General features: G+C 49.8%; 1 protein-coding gene across 1 annotated transcript in view; it reads right to left on the bottom strand.

The window, feature by feature from the left end:
* COL17A1 (collagen type XVII alpha 1 chain) overlaps positions 1–12349 on the bottom strand; it is a 32180-nt gene extending 19831 nt beyond the window's left edge. The window contains exons 1-13 of the mRNA XM_040992502.1: positions 12298–12349; positions 10876–10920; positions 9847–9951; positions 8726–8857; positions 7001–7048; positions 6369–6404; positions 5358–5405; positions 4878–5021; positions 4284–4442; positions 3647–3718; positions 2057–2128; positions 1243–1311; positions 243–404 (exon numbers count right to left, since the gene is read on the bottom strand). Coding sequence (XP_040848436.1) covers positions 243–404; positions 1243–1311; positions 2057–2128; positions 3647–3718; positions 4284–4442; positions 4878–5021; positions 5358–5405; positions 6369–6404; positions 7001–7048; positions 8726–8857; positions 9847–9951; positions 10876–10920; positions 12298–12349 — 1144 coding nt within the window. The remainder of the gene's footprint in view (positions 1–242; positions 405–1242; positions 1312–2056; positions 2129–3646; positions 3719–4283; positions 4443–4877; positions 5022–5357; positions 5406–6368; positions 6405–7000; positions 7049–8725; positions 8858–9846; positions 9952–10875; positions 10921–12297) is intronic.
* Positions 12350–12562: the final 213 nt, after the last annotated feature.

The raw sequence follows: 12562 nt of genomic DNA, 5'->3' as shown, positions 1-12562 counted from the left end.
AGCTTCCCTGGGCTTAGTCTCCCACGTTTGTGCCAGTGGTTGGACTCACTGCTGCCCTAAGAACCCTCTGGGAGTTCTTGGCTGAATCCTGTCAGCCCATCTGCATTCATGACACACTGTTTCCTGTTAAAATGAGATGGCTTTGGTTTTTTTAATTTCACTGTCTTAAGCCACCTTGCTAGGACACATTTGGTATCCTGCGGTTCTTTGCCTCATCCCCCAGGACCCGGGCTCTGACTTACTGGCTGCGACACCAGTGGGCGTGGCAGGGAAGACCTTGCCGCTGTCCTTGGACATGACCAGCAGCTCCACGTCCTTCTTGGTGGGCACGTTGTCCTTCTCCACGAGCAGGAACTTGCAGTCTCTGTGTAGCTGCTCCTCACTCTGGACCCTCGTGGTGCAAGCTGGAGGGGAAGGAAGGGAAGAGGAAGGGAAAGGTGTCAGGAGAAGGGAAGGGAGGAAATGAGAGAAGGAGGGAGGAGGAAGAAGAGGAAGAAGAGGTTGCAGAGTGTCGAGGGTCTCCTGTTCAGGTTGACAGTGGTTGCCAGGGAGTATCTTGAGGATCGCCTCGGCAGCTCTGGGGCTGCCTTGCATCAGAGCAGGATCTTTACTGAGCAGGTGGAAGTCCCCTGGCCAGGTAAGTCTGTCTTTAACTGATCTGGTCGTTCCTGTGTATCCTTATGTCTCAAACATTACCTTCTAGTGAGGTAAGCTCTATACCCATACTCCTGCCTCTACCACATCACTAATTTGCTTTGCCTAAACTCTGTCATTTGCTGAAACTTTCTCTCATAGGTTGTCTGTGTTTGCCATCTGCCTCAGAGTGGTGAGGGCAGGAATCCATCCATCTTGTTCACTGCTGTGCTCCAGCACTTAGGACAGTGTCCATCCAATTCACAGGACAGTCTCATTAAGGAATTGTTAAATGAGTGAATTCTTGAGTGAAAGGAAACATAACAAGATCAGAACAGTGGGAGAAACGACTCAAGGGATGAAGGTTCTGTGGGAACTAGGGAGACCAATAAGGATGGGTCAGACCCTGGACAGCAAGGCCAAGGCGAGTTCAAAGGCATGGGCATTTCTGTTCACTCCGGGAAATATCCAAGGGGTCAAGGGGATGAACTGTGGCTGTAACCCTACGCCACTGAAGGCTCTAGCCTTTCCTCCCATACACTGTGGATCACAGCAAGCAAGTTACCCCAGGGGCTAGCCTCACTCCTGGCAGCAGGGAGCAGCACTCACCTGCCGAGGTGGCCACAGCAGTGCTCGCCACGGCAGAGCTCTGGGGCATATTTTTCTTCATGCCATATGCTGCAAGGGAGGAGACATGGAGTGAGCTTGGGTCAGCATATCAGGGTGGCCCCATGTGGATGGCCAGGAGCAGCCCGGCCGTCCTGGGAGACAGGCAGCTCTCCCCAACCACAGGGACAGCAACTGGGGCTTACTAGATGCTTCTGGTCCATAATTCTGCTAGAGCTATTCCTCAGGCTACTTCCTCCAGGAAGTCCTCCCAGACCCTTACATATCCCTTCACCTCTGAATTCTGGCAGTGCACAACGTATTGCTCAACTGTCTTGTAGGACCCGCCCACCGGTTTGTGTACATTTGACTTTGTACTCCAGCTAATGGGTACAGGCTGAGGCTCACCTCTCCTCTGACTTCGCCAGGCAGTGACCTGGAGTGTACACCAAAAACTCAACCAGATGATCCACTCTGAGTGGCAGAAGTCTGTCAAGAAGTGCAGCGAGCAGACAAGGCTACCACCCTGATGAATTTGGTCATGAGGCATAGTGGGGTGCACAGGGAGTGCACCACAGGGATTGGCTGCTGCTGTCAGGATAGCCTCCCTGCATGGTTACTCGTGGCTGAGCCAGCAAAAGGCCAGGGTTGGCATCTCTAGGTTGCAGACAGAGCTGCTCTGAGGGTGGGAGAGCTTCATGGCTTTTTGGGATTTTCCTGACCTTCTACTGCAGTTACTGAGACAGTGACAGATCTGTAGTTGCTACCAAGAGCAGTTATTTCCCCAACCCCTGAGCTCCAAATGCAGGCTACTCACTTGTGGAGGTGGTGGAGGTGCCATGGGGCAAAGTGGAAGAGCTGGGGGCCAGGTTGTTCTGCACGCCAAACACTGTGAGGGGGATTGGGAGCAGATGAGCATGGGGCGCACAGAGGCTTGGTCTTGCGTGGGGCAGCCTCCTACAGTCTGCCAGTCTGCTCACCGCTTCCATGAGAAATGATGATGCAGAGAGCCCAGACTTTATTGCTTCTCACACTTAGTGACACAATCATTCTCTTATTTTTTAAATGATCCCACCTCCCTACACTAGGCAAAATTTACTGACAGCTCCTGACTTATATCAAGGGATCCTCTGTGTTTAGTGGAACCTTAGGCCAATCTAAAAGCCAAATGCTTGCAGGTAGGTATACTTGTGAAATAAATTAAAAGTTCCACATTGACTGACATTGTGGCATCGCAAGTAAAGTTGCCACCTGTGACTCCAGCACATCCTATGGGCTACACTTATGATCCAGCTTCCTGCTACAGGATTGGGAAAAGCAGCAGAAGATGGCCCCAAGTGTTTGGGACCCTGTCACTCATATGAGAGAACCAGATGAAGCTTCTGGCTCCTGAATTCAGCCTGTCACAGTTCCAGCAGCTGTGGCCACTTGGAAAATGAACCAGCAGATACATAATCTCTCTCTTTCTCTCTCTATAACTATGCCTTTCAAATCAATAAAAGCACATCTTTAGAAGAAGAGATCCATATCATTATATTTATGAGCCTCAGTGTCATAGCAATTAGACTGCTTTCTTTAAAAAAAAGATGTGGGGCCCGGCGCGGTGGCACAAGTGGTTAAGGTCCTTGCCTTGCACGCCCGGGATCCCATATGGGCGCCGGTTCTAATCCCGGCAGCCCTGCTTCCCTTCCAGCTCCCTGCCTGTGGCCGGGGAAAGCAGTCAAGGACGGCCCAAAGCTTTGGGACCCTGCACCCACGTGGGAGACCCGGAAGAGGCTCCTGGCTTCGGATCGGCATAGTATCAGCCGTTGCGCTCACTTGGGGAGTGAATCATTGGATGGAAGATCTTCCTCTCTGTCTCTCCTCTCTGTATATCCGCCTTTCCAATAAAAAAAAATAATAAAAATAAATCTTTAAAAAATTAATAAAAATAAAAAGATGTGGCTGATAAATTATTTGCATATGCACAATTATGATATTTTCAGGAGTAGCAAATCAACACTTCTGTGATGTGCTTGTGTTGGGGGCTAAGCAGGAATATCCTAATGTAGTTACTCCAGTGAACCACTATGTTGAGTAAAAAATCTAAAATAAGATTCTTCTAAGTTAACTTTCATCCTGACAATATCCTAAGCCAAAGACCCACCGAGTCCCTTTACATCATTTCCCCAACTCTCACAGATAATCAAGGGCCTGTCAGAGAGTAAGCCATTGGCAACCTGGGAGCAGGTGCTGTGTTGCTACTTGATTTAGGCCTCTGTGGGACAGAGGGCTCAGAGGTAAGTCTTTCCTTCCCAGGAGCAGGACAAAAGGATGCCTTCCCTGGAAGTCAGGCCAGTTCCCCAGCAGGAGAGCATATGTTTAAACCAACAGCCCAGCTAAGGTGACTCAAGACAGCGTCACTGACCTGAGGAGCAGCTGCTGAGTCCAGGGTGTAGGGTGGGAGAGCAGGACGCCATGTTATTTGGAACTCCAAAGACTGCAGGGGAGGAAAGAGGAAGGCTTGTAGGAGGGATGTCAGGTCCCATACAGGGACAGATACTTGGAATCTGTGGAAGCATCGGGCAGAATGCCAGGACTGGCATTTTCTATTTGGTTCATTCTTATTTTTAGAAGAAAACTATAATGGTCAGCCCTCTTGCCCTACAGCAGAGAGCTGTTCTTTATTATGTGGCATCCCAGGGCTTCTGGCCACAGGAGATGCTGGATCCATCAGACCTGGAGCAGACAGTTGGTCCAGCCAACTCTCTGGTTAGTGCCCTTATTTTACAGAGGTGGTCCCAGAGTGGACAGAAGGGAAGTGACTCGCCCCAGGTGCCTTCATTGGCTCACCCAGAACAGAGCCAGTTCTGCTGCCTGCATTTGTCTATTCTGATCCCCTAGAACAAATGCCCTCTCTGCTGAGCTGGACAGAAGCCCCAGGGTCAACTCCTGGGATTCCTGCGTACCCAGAGACCCCTCAGGAAGCCCGGGAAATATAACTACCCTAGGGATGCCTCAGCTCCCCAAAGGTGGGGTGAGGTGGGTGTGCGGGTGCCACGTACCTGAGCCTGCTGAGTAGGCGTTGGTGTTGAGGAGGGAGGAGCTCTGGGTGGTGACGTTGTTGTGGTAGGTCCCGAGGGAGGAGCCCGCAGGCAGTGTGGAGGACCACATGTGCGAGGGAAGGTTGGCATCCAGGATGGTTGTGTCATAGGTGCCTGACACTGGGGACAAACAGACACAGACACAGACACACGGCCCTGTGAGCAGCTATGTCTTACATACCCACGAAGGCCACTGGGTCTGCTGGGATTTCCCTGGTTCTAGCACTGAAGGCTGTACACATCCCAGCAATTGTTCCCCACCGTCCCCACCGCTCGCCCATCCAGGACAAGCAGGAGTAGCTGGCAGTTCTGCTCCCGTCTCAACTCCTGAAGCCAGTGAGGAGCTGGTCTCTCAGATGAGAAGTCCTTGCTGGTTCTTGGTGAAATTCCAGTGTGACTGGAACCCCTGCTACCCAGCATTTTCTCCTGCTAAGCCCCTCTCCCTCAGTGAAGTCTGGGAAGCCTTCCAGGGCATGAGTTCCCAGGCTGGGGAGAATCTACTCCCTTTTTCCCATTTGCCCCTTCCCTCATGCCAGAAGGGATTGTGGGGCTCACCCGACTGGGAGCTTGCTGTCACCGTCTTGGTCTCCACGGTGCCCTTCTTGGGGATGGGAAGTGTGTTGGAAGAATTCCGGGTGGGGCTGGCGCTCGCAGACCGACTGCCCTTGAGCAAACGCTTCACGTCATCCAGTTCTGTCCCTGTGGAAAGTTCCCCAGGATTCTTTCCTTGACCCCCTAACCCAGAAAGGCCTCGGACGGGGGGAAAGGGGGAAATGTCAGCCTCCCATGAGACTGAACTCCTACACAGTAGGAACCATGACTTGTTCAGGACCTACCTAGTCCCTGGCCCTGGGTTCCAACTTAGAGAAGGTCTTACAGATGTCCAGTAACTAACTATTGGGGTTGAGGAGGGAGGAACTCTGGGTGGTGACGTTGTTATGGTAGGTACCAGGAGAGGAGCCCGCGAGTGCACATGCACACACACACACACACACACACAGGTCCTTCAATTTCAGTAAAACAGTGACCACTTACACCTGGTGGATGGAGATGCACTTTGTAGTCGAACTCGGATTTCACTCTCTGTGTGAGAGAAGAGAGAGGAGGGTGGCTGTAAATGAAGGTTTAGGGATCACCATCCCCGACACAAAGCTCATAGCAGTTGGCCAGTGAGTCCTTGGACTGTTTTGAGATTTCTGGGACAGGGACAACAGGGAGCAAGGTATGCCCAAGGAAAGCACTGCTTAAAAAGGAATGGGCCCTTTCCACACCCACCTGCCACCCACATACTCTGGGCTTCCAGAGACATCTTAACAAAATCCCGGGCAGTGCAAGGGCCACTGACCAGCACTCTCCCCAGCCCAGCTCCTCATGGCCAGAGGCATGCTTTTCTGCTGGCCTCTCAGGCATGGGAAACAGAATTTTGAGATCTACAGGTATTGCCTCTGCAGAAATATGAAGTGCAGGAGAAGACACACCTCTGGACCATCAGCCTAAAGCACAGATGGCAGGTATGTGCCCAGACTGCCAGCTTCTGATGACCGGGGGGTGGGAGGCGGTCCATAGCAAGTCCAGGCCAGCGTGGAGAACTCACCAAGCTGAGAGGGGTTCTGCTTGCCCCACCCCTGCCTTACAGACTCTCCCACCGAACCAGAATGCTCTACGGCAGCTTTCCCCAAGACCTGCAGCTTGTGCAGAGGAGATTAGAGGCCACCAGGGAGCCCTTTGTCTCCTGGATTCACTTAAAATCCATGGGCTTTTGCATATTAGGTGAAGAAAGCCAATTAAAGCACATCTTATTAAGTCAACTTGGCGTGTAGAGGGAAGGTGCTACCATGCATTTTCACTCCTGCTGCTTTCATGCCAAGGAGACTGCGGCCGAAAGCCACTCTTCCCATCCTGATAGGACCAGCAAGACTCTCAGGATGTTCTAAGTTTCCGAAGGGCAGGCTCCATCCTTATTTACTCTGTCCCTTATAAACACACCAGCTGCTCCAAGAACATTTGCTAAAGCTGAATTGAGCTGAGTCCAGTGTGAGTGCTCACCTCGTGTTTGGCTCCGTCCTCTGGTGGCAGAAGAGGCTAAGAAGGAAAGAAAGGCAACTGTAGGCATGCATTCGAGGCTGTCTTCACAGACACAGGTGTATGGGGAGGGGGTTACTGTCAGCATCTGGAGGGGGTTTTTCTGCATAGCAGGTACTTAACAAGTGGTGGCAGAGAATGCTTAGTGCTGCTCCGCACACTGAGGCGGTTAGCTTAGCTAAAGTGCTCACTCCGCGGTTCATTCGGCTTGGCTGGCGACAATGATCACATAGATCAGAAGACCAGCAGTGTCTCCCTGAGATGGTTGAGATTCTAACTGCTGCCCTGCTGGGCTGCAAGGACTCTGATGGAAAGGAGGATCCCTTAATTGCAGCTTTGTCTTGGAGGCTTCTCTCTCCAAGCCAGTAACTTGCCCTTTCAGTAGTCTGAAGCAAATGCCCGTGATGGCATCTTGGTATGACTGATGGTCCTTCCCGAAGCGTCATGGTAAAGAGTAAGCTAGGAAGAGGGTCAGTGGAGGTCCAGCTCCTTTGGGAACCTCCATTCAACTCGTGAGTTCCCCTTCCCTCCCACCTGCCACCTGAGCACCCTCCTAGTGCCTCAGGGCCGTCTGTAAAAACCAGATGAGGACATACCAAATTCCTTCCGTGGATACTCGGGAGAGGAGTTGCCACTGGAGCTGCCTGCAGAGGGGAGAAGACACTGAGCCAAGGTGCCTGGGATGCCCGGAATTTTTGACCCTCTTGCAGCACCAGGATTCCAGAGGGAATGAGCTGTGTGCTTCAGAGGACCTTCCTGACGCTCTGCATGCTTTTGGGGCATAGTTCCACAGGACACAGCCTGGGCTGCAGTGCCTAGCTGTGGTCCTGCCTCACCTCAGGGGACCCACTAAGGAAGCCAGGGCTGCTTGCCTGCCTCCCTGAGCAGCTCTATCTCAGAACAAAGCAACTGACCTTGGTTTAAGTGGGAGTCCTCCAGCTGGGGTCCCCGCATCAGCTGTCGACATCACCAGCAGGAGCCCCACCTGGCAGCAACTGCTAACTCAGCTTTCTCCTCTTAGCCACCCGCCAATTCCAACTTCATACCGTCTATCTTTCCGGGCCAACCCCTATTACTCCATTGTTACCAACCCAGTCCCGACCAATACGCTCTCCCCCAGCCTTCCGACATATTTCCTCCCAGCTTCTTAGTTTATTTCTGTGTGGAGTTACTGCTTCTTCTTGCATGTATCTCCCAGAGTTTTTGCCTTGACTTCAAAAATCCTGGAGTAATTTGCTAATTAAAGAACCCCATGTCCTCTGCTTTGTCTGGAATAAAGTCTGAATTCTCATTCTAACACTGGATCTCACTCTCTCCAAACTCTCTTCACATGGGTACCGTGTGACTCCCTGTGGCAGCCCTGGGCTCTCCTGCCTGTCCCTGTGCGTGTTGCTGCTCTTCCATCCCGGGCTGGTCCAGCTCTCTAATCCTGAACATCACTTCCTAGGCACTGGGAAGGCCAGTCTAGTCATTACCTAATCCATAGAGTCTTCCCTTATTTCTTCAGCTGGAAACAATAATCAACTTTGCAGTAGAGTTGCTATTTTTTTTTTTTATCTGCCATCTTCACTTATCTGTCAGACTACAGGCTCCTTGGAGACCAGATCTGGGTCTAAATAATTTAAGGCATTTGATACAGTGTTAAATGTGTGCTAGGCATCTGATAAAGTACTACTTGGAACAGTGGTGAAAGGATGACTGAATGAATGAAGTGGTAGATGAATAGATAACATCACCAAGTAACATGCATCCAAAAATCCACGAAGGAGGGGTGGAATGAAGTTGAGAGGGCAAACACAAGAGATGCCAGATGTGTCACCCTTCAAAGTAAAATGGTACAACTAGGGAGCTAATTAGTCAGAAGTTTATATAACCCTGCCATGTCACCCTATGTCTTTAACTGGAGACTTGCTATACTCACATTCTCAGGATGCACCTGTCTCGCCCGGGAGCAAGGCACATGGTAAGATGCCATCCACACCTGATTCAGGCACTACCCCCACCTCACTAGAAGAGGCTGACAATGGAGGAGGGGGATTGCCATAGACCAGGTTTGAAGGTACTGCTCTTGCACTTTCATTGGCAACTGTCTGGTAAAATACTCTGGATGAATATCTCTGCATGCGGCAGCTCAGGCTCGCTGGTGATCACAGTCTGTCCTTTTACTATTGGATAAATCCTGTTCCTATTTGAGAATTACCGGTCTCCACTTAGGAGATCAGTAAGAGCCTGAAGCAGACACAAACATTTCCCATCCACATCTGAAGGCCACACGAGAAGATGTGGGAGCACAGGTCTCCTGCATCGTGGAGGTCAGGTACCTTCATAGGTCCCATGGCGAGTCACATGTGCTTTCCTCTCGAAGGTGGAGCCTGGGGAGTCAGGCCGAGTGGAGGCGGATGAATGGGCCCTCCTGTAGCTGGAAGTGGAGGTGCTGCCGCGGAGGCTTCCACCTGCAAGTCGGGGGAGAAGCCTCAGAGCTCACGGAACTCAGGCAGAGCTGGGCTGGGCCAGATGCACCCTGGAGCCTGGGTATCTTACCCACGGACACTTAGTCTGCCCCTGTTAGGGGGGAACCCTACTTGAGGGGGGGGGGTCAGGGTACAGCTGGAAAGTTCTGCCTAGGCTGCTGGGAAATGGAAGGGTAGGGTTACTGTTCCCACTTTTCCCGTGTAGACCCCAGAAAAGCAAGGATGTCCTTCGGAGTTACAGTGGTGTGAATGTAGCGGTGTGAATGTGGTGGTGGGACAGTAAGGATTTGGCTTGAGACCCTGATGTTTGACCACAAACCTAAGCATGGGTGGGCTGGAAGGTGATCCAACTGGGCAACACTTCTTGATGAGTGAGAGCAAGTGCATCTGTCAGCTAGCCTGGCCCTGCTGATGTGCTGGGACTTTTCAGTTTCCTTTCGGTTTTCTAAAGGCCTTCGGGGTGTGTTCCTGGGGTTTGGTTTTGCTTTGCCTTACTCTGTGCAGTGGTGGTGTGGTTCACCAGGGTATTTCCTACAAACACTGGAACTCTGGTTGGATGCCTGCCCAGGGGGAATTGCATGAGGTTGAACCTCACAGGTTGGGTTTCTTTCATTGTTGTTAATTCAAACCATAAACCCTCAAGCATGCACAACTCTCTCTAAAAGAGCGGCCTCAGAGACAGTCAGTAAATGAGTAAACAGTCACCCACCCAGAAAGCTTTCTTGATTAATGAGAGGTATTTATACTGGTGACTTGATGAAAATCAATCCTGTTCTAAGAAGACTTCAAATGCTGGTAATTTACAAGTTGTGTCTTCCCTGTACTGTGTGTCACTGAGATAACTCTGGGCATTTGGGGCAGGTGACAAGCAGTTGCAACTATCTCCTGCATGTGCTGACCCGGGATGTTGTCATTCTGGAGCTTCCCTGTCCACCTGCTCTTCTGGAGCCCTTGCACCAGGAACCACTTACTTGAGTTGATGTAGCTGCTGCTGCCGTGGATCAGGCTTTGTTTCTCCTGTCGGCTCCCTCCGCCAAGGGAGCCCGTCTTAGTGTAGCCATTGCTGGTCCCCCCTTCTGCCAGAAGCAACAAGCACAATAAGGCCAGAAGGTCCCCTGCTCTGTGGAAGCCTTTCTCTGTTTCTCCCCAGGGCCCACATCGCTAGAGGTGTCTATGCCCACACCAGCTTCCTGCTCTGTTCTGTTTGTGATGTGAACATCTAACCTAAATGTTATGTTGCATTTAGGAGCACAGCAAGATGCCCATTGGAAAATGTACAGGGTAGAAAGGACAGCAGAGTGAGGCAAAGCTGCTTGCATCCAGGCCCTGGATTGGGTTGGCTTTTCCCAAATGGCTGTTAGTGCCCTGACTTTGCCAATCAAGCAAGTCAGAAGGACCAGGGACAGCTCTGGGCTGCTGGCATCTCATTTGCAGCCCTTTGCGGTGCCAACCTTGCCTGTTGACAGGCAGGCTCTGTGCATTCTTGGCCAACTAGGCTTCCTGGGAAGTGCAAGGGTAGCTTTGGGGTTCAAATGTCTATTGCAGAGCCCATTACCCCTCAGGAGTGCCTGGGAAAAAGTAGATGTAAACAGAGGCTTGCCTGGGGTCAGGCTAGGGCTCTCTCCCAATACCCCATCTCTCAGGTTGACTAAGATTTCTGAAATTTTGTAATCTAGCTTAGGCACATCTATAGCCATAGAGAGCAGATCTGTAGTTTCCAGAACCTGGAAAGCAGACAGACAGAATGGAGTGTAACTGCTAAGGCTGTAAGGTTTCTTCCTGGAGAGTGATGAACTGTTCTCAAATGTTAACAACAGCCCTGGGAACACACTAACATGGCTACACTAAGCACACACCTTTGAGGTACACACTTCAACTTAGTGAATCCTGGGATATACAGATTGACATCAGTAACAGATATTTTGGGTTTGTTCAATGGGAGTGTGAGGTCCTTCATATGAGCTCCTTCTGAGAAAACAGCTGTGGAGGGAGCTACTTACTTGGTGGTAAGGATGTCAGTCTTGTAGTTACCGTTTCAGTGATAACTGGAAAGAGATAAAGGAAAGATGAGATGGAGTGGAACGTGCTGATGTCTCTATATTTTGGAAGGTCCAACATCTGTTAGAGGCTGAGCCTGTTGCATTGGGGGTCAACCCAGTTTTTCACAGATTTGTACTGTGAGTTATGATGTCTGACATACAGGTTATGGAAATAGTCATAATAATAAGGCTAAATGCACCCTGGTAAATACATTTATATTTCTTTGGAACCAAAAGAAATTACCCACTGATTTGCAAAGTAAGCTGTCTTGGGGCCAATATTGTTCCTTTGGCAATCAGATGCAGTGCAGGTCCTGAGCTTGACCTTGAAGGAGGTCTGGGAAGATAGGATGAGACCCCAGAATTCCACCCCTTTCCCTTGGCTTATGGGTTGTAGTGACTGATCTTTAAAACAGACTTCCCCTGTGTGTTTGTGTGTGTTTGTGTGCATGTGGGCGGGGGAGATAAGATGTGATCACAGCAGGAGGAACCAGGGCAGGCTTATTCTGTGCCACTTGGAGCTGTGCTGTAGACATCCCTCACCACCCCTTCCCCCGACACAAGCTATGTCATTTCCTGTCCTTCTCTACACTGTGTTTTCCTAATTAGTTTGGCTGTCTGAACAGGAACTTGGGGGTCATGAACATAGTAGAGACAGCATTCAATACATGCAGAGAAATGGCTTTTCTGAGTAAAGTGGCAGCTTGATTTGAATAACAGTCCTTGAGCCTTCGCTAAACCTCTCAGTGTACAGACCTTTGGGATTCTCAGACACATAAAAGTAAATTATTTCCTAACCTAAAGTTCCAAGTCGGTGAAGCCAGAATATTTTATTGAAGATATATGAAAGTCACAGAATAAGTGAAAAAGTTTCCTAATTTAGAGTTTCTAAGGGGATAGTTTAAATGTCTCTGAATTTATCATTTGGGCAGTTTCACAAAATAAATGTGTCTTTTAAATTTTTAGTGTAGATTTCTACTCTGACACTACTGTTATTCATCTTTGGCTCTGAAGTCATCAGGATCTTATACTTGAAGTTTTTGCTTCTTCTTACCCCTTACGTAGGAGGTTGGTTAAACAAACTATAATGAATGTATTCAAAAGGATATTCTGCAGTCATCAAAAATGCTGGTTATGAAAACCACATAGAAATGGCAGCATTCACCACTGAGGAGAAAGTAGGACCCATTCTAACAGCAAGTATGATGAACTACCCGGCAGTAAGGGTCATCGACCTTCTGGGAAGCGATAAAGCCCATTGGAATGTGTTTGTAAATGATTCATGGCTGTGACAGATCATGAAAGGCTGAGTTACTCTGTTCCCGAAATTCTCACTACTTTTGTAATGAAATAACTATAAATAAGAACACTGGATAATCTTACGTCTTTCAGTGACCTCGCTGCCTTCTCGCTTGTTTTTCTTGTTCGCATCCATCCCATAGCCACCTGCGGGAAAAGTCAAAAACCCATGAATGGTCATGCTTCTTACTATTGCTTTTATTTACATATTTTAAATAATTGTATTTATTTGAAAGGCAGAGAGTGAGAAAGTGTGCACATGTGTGCAAGAGAAAAAAGCATGAGAAAGAGAGGCAGGGAGAGAGATCTTTCATCTCCTGGTTCACTCTCTATCAGCGGGGCTGAACCA

This window comes from Ochotona curzoniae, unplaced genomic scaffold (genome assembly GCF_017591425.1).
Source record: "Ochotona curzoniae isolate NIBS_2020 unplaced genomic scaffold, NIBS_Ocur_1.0 contig_66, whole genome shotgun sequence".
NCBI lineage: Eukaryota > Metazoa > Chordata > Mammalia > Lagomorpha > Ochotonidae > Ochotona > Ochotona curzoniae.
Note: the sequence above shows the minus strand (reverse complement) of the source record. Positions and strands in the feature narration are given on the sequence as shown.